At 43.3% G+C, this 7,115-nt stretch overlaps 1 protein-coding gene across 1 annotated transcript; it reads left to right on the plus strand.

Moving 5' to 3' along the window:
• Positions 1–2,949: 2,949 nt before the first annotated feature.
• Positions 2,950–5,509, plus strand: LOC139415440 (placenta growth factor-like). Its single transcript, XM_071163531.1, has 7 exons — positions 2,950–3,123; positions 3,811–3,844; positions 3,975–4,171; positions 4,344–4,423; positions 4,700–4,726; positions 4,896–4,961; positions 5,471–5,509. The coding sequence occupies exons 1-7, from the start codon at positions 2,950–2,952 to the stop codon at positions 5,490–5,492; spliced, it is 600 nt and encodes a 199-aa protein (XP_071019632.1). The 3' UTR covers positions 5,493–5,509.
• Positions 5,510–7,115: the final 1,606 nt, after the last annotated feature.

Here is a 7,115-nt window from a genome sequence, read left to right on the forward strand (position 1 = left end):
ATTTTAAAGTATATTGGGTTCATCCCCCCCTCCCCAAAAAATAGTTTTTGTTTCAGTTGTATTTTATTTTATAACCTATTTTTTTTTTAAATACTCAAACTACCCACCGGCTGGTCAATCAATCCAATTTATTTATAAAGACATTCTTACATCAGCTGATGTCACAAAGTGCTGTACAGAAACCCAGCTAAAACCCCAAACATCAAGCAATGCAGGTGTAGAAGCACGATGGCTAGGAAAAACTCCCTAGAAAGGCCAAAACCTAGGAAGAAACCTAGAGAGGAACCAGGCTCTGAGGGGTGGCCAGTCCTCTTCTGGCTGTGCCGGGTGGGGATTATAACAGAACATGGCCAAGATGTTCAAATATTCATAGATGACCAGCATGGTCAAATAATAATAATCACAGTGGTTGTCGAGGGTGCAACAGGTCAGCACCTCAGGAGTAAATGTCAGTTGTCTTTTCATAGCCGATCATTCAGAGTATCTCTATCGCTCCTGCTGTCTCTAGAGAGTTGAAAACAGCAGATCTGGGACAGGTAGCACGTCCAGTGAACAGGTCAGGGTTCCATAGGCAGAACAGTTGAAACTGGAGCAGCAGCACGGCCAGGTGGACTGGGGACAGCAAGGAGTCATCATGCCAGGTAGTCCTGAGGCATGGTCCTAGGGCTCAGGTCCTCCTCCGAGAGAGAGAGAGAGAGAGAGAGAGAGAGAGAGAGAAAGTAAGAAAGAAAGAAAGAAAGAAAGAAAGAAAGAAGGAAAGAGAGAATTAGAGAGAGCATACTTAAATTCACACAGGACACCAGATAAGACAGGAGAAATACTCCAGATATAACAGACTGACCCTAGCCTCCGACACATAAACAGCTGCAGCATAAATACTGGAGGCTGAGACAGGAGGGGTCAGGAGACACTGTAAAGGCAACATGCAACAATTTCAAAGATTTTACAGTTCATATAAGGAAATCAGTCAATTGAAATAAATTAATTTCACATGTCTAGGCAGGGGCGCAGCCATGGGTGGGCAAAGGCCCACTCATTTGGGAGCCAGGTCCAGCCAACCTGAATGAGTTTTTCCCCCACAAAAGGAATTTATTACAGACAGAAATACTCCTCAGCATCCCCCCTCCACAGACGATCCTGCAGGTGAAGAAGCTGGATGTGGAGGTTCTGGGCTGGCGTGATTACACATACTATGTGGTTGTGCAGCCGGTTGGATGTACTGCCAAATTCTATAAAAACCTTGTTGGAGGCGGCTTATGGTAGAAAAATGAACATGAAATTATCTGGAAACAGCTCTGTTGGACATTCCTGCAGTCAGCATGCCAATTGCATACTCCCTCAAAACTTGAGACATCTGTGGCATTATGTTGTGTGACAAAACTGCACAATTTAGAGTGGCCTTTTACTGTCCCCTGTCTAAGGATCATGCTGTTTATCAGCTTCTTGATATGCCACACCTGTCAGGTGGATGGATTATCTTGGTAAAGGAGAAATGCTCCCTAACAGGGATGTAAGCACATTTGTGCAAAACATTTGAGAGAAATAATATGATGGTGCGTATGGAACATTTCTGGGATATTTTATTTCAGCTCTTGAAAAATGGGACCAACACTTTACATGTTGCATTTAAATTTTTGTTCAGTATATGTATGACACATATAAAATCAAGAATTATATCAATCCAAACTGTGCAGCAGCCATTTGATGAATGGGAAGAGACATCTGTTACTAAACCATGTAGGGAGGGATGTATTTTCTGTTTGTCGAGATTGACAAAGTCTACTTATTGTGGTGTTGAAAACGCAAAACGTGATATTGAAGAGCCCAAAGTCAGTATGCTCTGTTTATTGGTTGTGTGGTGCATTGGCACAGAAACCATTTGGTGGAAAATGTGTAGCATATATTTTATACAATTGTAAATATGGCATTGAAATGTTAAAAATCTGATTTCCCCCTAACTAATCATCGTCTGCATCCGGCTCTGATCGCATTGTCACGAAACAGGCAGGGAAGAGTGAGCTCGCTAGTGGTGGTTGGCAAACCCTTAAACCTCTGGCCCGTAGCCCTTACGTGGCATCGACTGTGCCACAAAAGCATGCTGAAGTGGCAAAGTCAAAATCCACGTTTATAAACACAGGGTCACTACAGTTATGGTTATTTGTGGTCGTAAAAATGATTCTGAGTTCATTCTATGGTGCGTAATTTATTTTGAATTTAGATTGGAATGGAGAAAGCTGAGAGCAGTTCTCCCTCTCTGTCACACTTAGAGACCGTTCTCTCAGCATGGTGTTTTGGGAAACGTATGTTACATCACTCGTAAACCGGGCCCGGGACTTTCCACTCTTCTACCTAAATCACTACAAAACCTGAACACCGCCTCCGTCTCACTTCGGGGGGTTGTGTGTGATAAAATAACCCGCTGAAACCCGTAGAGAGAAACTAACTCTTAGTGTCAACAGGATACATGTAATGGAGGTCAGTTAAAAAAGGAGCTAATGGTGAGATTTATTAGAGCCATTGAAACCAGCCCAGATGGGACCACTGGATCCAGAGATACAAACTGACATTTATAAAATACAACTTATGAGAGAGAGAGAGAGAGATGAGAAAAGAGCGAGAGAGAAAGGACAGGAAGAAATCGAGTGAGGAGGAGGAGAGAGAGGGAAAGAGAGACCACGTGAGGTCAAGGATGGCTAGCAGACTACTGTGAGAACTCCAAAACTGTCTCTCTCCCATTGTCTCTGTGAGCTGCCTGTTCACTGTCTGGGCTTGTATTTGTGTTTGTTTGTGTTCATAGTTCCTGACCGGAGACATGTCTCTCACTGTGTCCAAACAAAGATTTACAGTAGAGACATCCTGGGATGCCTTTTTGTACTTGTGCTTTAGTGGTCAGTGGGAAGAGACTAATGGTCATGTATCGTTGGCTATGGTTGGTTATGCGGCGTCACTATGGCGACAGAGATGGATGGCTGCAGTTTTGCCACATCACTGCTCCTTGTTGCTGCTCAGCAGCACTGTAACATTGAGGAAAACGTGTCTCCTATAGACAGACATTCTCATTGCATGGCCAAAGGTCTGTTAAAACCACGGCTTCCTTCCATCAACCCGGCTGACGCAAGCAACGTGAGCTTGTGTCAGCAAAACTATCCTTTCCATGGCTTCAAGTTCACAAAACAGCTTGGTGATTAACATAATGTAACAGTTTATTAAAACAGCATGGGGTATCATTCTGCATTGGAACTTTGGGTTTATCCAAACCATGGCTTCACCGGAACTGTCAACTCTCATTGGAACTCAAAAAGCCCCAGAGTGGGTGAAATCAGTAAGTGAAAATAAGGAGAGAAAATCTTTGGTCCTGAGGAGAAAGATCTCTCTCTCTCTCTCTCTCTCTCTCTCTCTCTCTCTCTCTCTCTCTCTCTCTCTCTCTCTCTCTCTCTCTCTCTCTCACTGGAGATGATCCTGCTATCCTACAGTATCCCACTGCACTGCTTTTGTCTGGATATAAGTCTATGGTCTGGAGTCTGAGGCCCTGTAAGATTATTATGTCTGCCCCCTCTGCCTTGGTTGAGCTGAAAATAGGCTGTAACAGAACTCTTGCTTGCTCACAGCTGTAGCATTCTCTTTCTACCACAAGAGTACGCTCATCAGCTGCCCAACAAATATGTTCAGAGTCAAAGTTTCTGTGACTGACTGAGTGGGCGTCAACTGTCGCTATGTATTGGTTATGTTGTTCACAGTGATGTCTACCTGTGATCATTTCCTTCTATCTGAAATGAAACATAGCATTTTTCCCCCTTCTTTTTATTCCAGACTTCTCACTCCCCAGTAGAACCACACTCTAGAGGTAAGTGCCTCTCTTGTTCCTTAAGTTAAGTAACTGTCTTATTAATATTTCTTAGAGACAGTGAAGACATTGGTCCGCTGTCAATCAACCTGGGTCTGAGTGATAGTTCATTGGTCAACTCTTGTTGCAGTGATGCTGTTCCGGGAGGTTTTGGGGCGGAGTTTGTGTCGTTCGATGGAGCGATTAGTGGAGGTGGAGCAGGAGTACCCTGGAGGGGTGGAATATATTTTTAGCCCTGCCTGCGTGCCCCTGTGGCGATGCGCTGGTTGCTGTGGAGACGAGAACCTGGAGTGTCACCCCACCCTCACACGTAACGTCACCATGCAGGTGGGGGTCACTTTGTGTCAGGAGGTCACACATTGCCTTGGGCTACCCTCTTCCAACCTTAAAGAGAATATATGTTCCGGTAAAACACCCAATGTCAGTCCACATCTTTGAGCGCATGGACACCTCAATGCATGTGTTTGTGTTTTCCTCTGTGTGTTTGTATGTGTGTCAGTTGATGAGGATAACTCCGACTGAGAGGACAGGGCAGTACGTGGAGCTGACGTTTGTGGAGCATCAGACCTGTGAGTGCAGGTAATAAAGCCTAATATCATCTGGCATGTAATGCTATCTAAGTAATTCAAAATATGAACAGCCCTTTCACCCAGGCACATTCTCTTAAAAACTGGGTTGTAATTCTCTGGGAACGAAACTGAAGCAATCAGGCCAAAACGGGAAGGGACTACCCTGACTGTATTGAAGAAGAAATGCTTGTTTTCATTTTCCGTTGCCAAATGTTTTGCTATGGTGCGCACTAATGAATATGAATGACCTTGACGAGACTCATAACACAGGTCTTCTTGTTTTTAGACACAGGAAGATGCATTTGAATGAGAGGTGAGTAAATGAATGATTGCTTCTATGGTCACAGGTCTGATATTGGGTAGCACTTTATTTTACAGTACAGTAATAGTGAAATGGTAATCACATAGTAACTACCTAGGAATTACGTGTTTGTTTCTGTAGATTTGTTAACTCAAGCCCCACTCCTTTCTCTCCTTTTCAGCAGTCCCAGAGTCAGGATCCATCCCAGGAGGAGGAAGCACAAGAAAAGATCCAAAGACTGTGGCAAGTAAGTGTCACTAGACTGCCCTCAGCTGGTGATGGGAAGTCTTACACACACACACAGAGATATACACACCAGAGAGAGACAGGGAGAAAGAAGAGAGAGAGGACAGAGAGAGAGAAACTTAATTGCCTACCCATGATACTAACACTCACGCCGCGGTGGTGGGTTCGAGAGTGGGAGCTGAACTACGCAGCGACCCAGACCTCCCACTGTTGAAGACAACACACACTCCCATTCATATATATATATATTTTGTTGTTGTTGTTGTTGTTGTAATGTACGTCATCTGTAATGTACGTCTTGTATTGTAAATGTTTTGTATGCTTTGGCCATACATACTGCCTGAATTTCATGCCAATAAAGCAACCTTGAATTGAGAGAGTTGGAAAGAGAGAAGAGAAGAGAAGAGAGAGAGAGAAAAGAGGAATAGAGAAGAGGAACAGAGAAGTGCTTTTGACAGTGTGAGCATAGCATCAGATGATGGAGCATTTACTCTGCCTGTTTCTTTGCAGGTGTCAGCACCCACACAGTTAGTAGGATACTTGGATCCCCGTCCTTCCAGTCCGCTGTCCAATCACCACTCAGCTGTGGAATGAAGATAATACACTAACCCCAAACAGCAATTTATACCAGAGTAATAACAACTTTAGTTTTCTGATACTGGATACCCAATATCAGCCTTGAGAATACTTTTACGCGGATGATTTCCCACAGTAATAGCAGATACAGTAGCTCCACCTCGTGGACATAGAGGAGATGGACAGAGGGGTGGCAGGACAGGAGATAAGCAATCGCCAAGGGACAAAGGGATTAAGCCGCACTTTACAGGCAGTGTTCTTGAAAAGCAGTAGGCCAATAAATGGATTTAGCTTCAATCGAGTATGGAACAACAACGAAGAAGGCTAAAACAGATGCAGAATGGGTGTGGACTGAACTCGGGAGAGAACGGACACCTTCACAGTATACCTCCCCTTGTTGATCGCATTGCAGTAGAGAATGTTCTGAACTGAAGTGCATGATCAAAGGGAGGGATGGACATACTGTAGGTTATATCGAGACCTGTAATGTTTATATCTCTTAACTTTCATCAGACAGAGAAGAATAACAAATCCACATGGATTCCACTGTATTATATATGAAAATGAAATATATTCAAATGTAAATAAGTTTATAGCGATCACTGTATCAGAAACGGCATCTGGGAATTACATTTTGAGTTGTTCATGTTAGAATTACATCTTTGTCTTGGGAGTGTGCTGTGTTAATTTACTGAGTGTCATGATGTGTCTGACTGACTCTCTTGAAAAGGAGTAAATATAAGATTTTCTTCAGGTGCGTCGTTTCGATTGTGTGTGTGTGTCCTGATGCCGCCCCTTGAAAACGAATATGTCATGTAACAAACAGCACACTATGGTCTCACATCACGGATTCCCCATACAGGCGAAATGCCAGGTTTCCACTCGTTACCACAAACACAAAGTAAAAATGAGCTATATCGTGAAAATTCATGAAAACAAAAATGTGCTTTATGGTCAGGGTTAGTCCCAAGGTTAGGGTTAGGCATAAGGTTAGCAGTGCGGTTAGGTTTATGGTTACATTTCTAACAAATTGTAGAAATGGGCGGGGTTTGCCTTTGTAGCTGTGGTAACTAGTGACGGCCGAAATGCCGGTACTGTGCAACCTAAGATGTTTATAACTAAACAGACCACAGCCTGTCGTTTCAAACTGGAACAAATTAGACATAGTGGGAAGAACAAGCAAGGATGTGGCCAGAGCAGAGCACAATGATATTGGCTCGTTCTAGAACATATCTGCATATTTCCGTTAGGGGACGCCTCCTTTGTAAATTCTCCTTTGCACTCCTTTTAAACAACGCAATTTGTATTATAAACTGTTTTTTTTTTAAATAAAGGCTAAATAAAGTCTACTAAACTTAGTCCACTCTGTTCATAACAGATTTTAGTTTTGAAAACAGAAAACTGTATTGGGATCAAATGTTTAATCGATGAGAACATTTGCAGAAGGTCGGCCAAAATCCATCTCGTTCCATCTTCTCCCGCTGCCAGCCAAAGGGCTTCCTCTCACTACCGTATTTGGAAAGGCCAAGCGGATGCTTCACATTTGTACATCCGGTGAAATATATGTGTCATTGTTCTA

This window comes from Oncorhynchus clarkii, chromosome 8, assembly GCF_045791955.1.
Source record: "Oncorhynchus clarkii lewisi isolate Uvic-CL-2024 chromosome 8, UVic_Ocla_1.0, whole genome shotgun sequence".
NCBI classification, from domain to species: domain Eukaryota; kingdom Metazoa; phylum Chordata; class Actinopteri; order Salmoniformes; family Salmonidae; genus Oncorhynchus; species Oncorhynchus clarkii.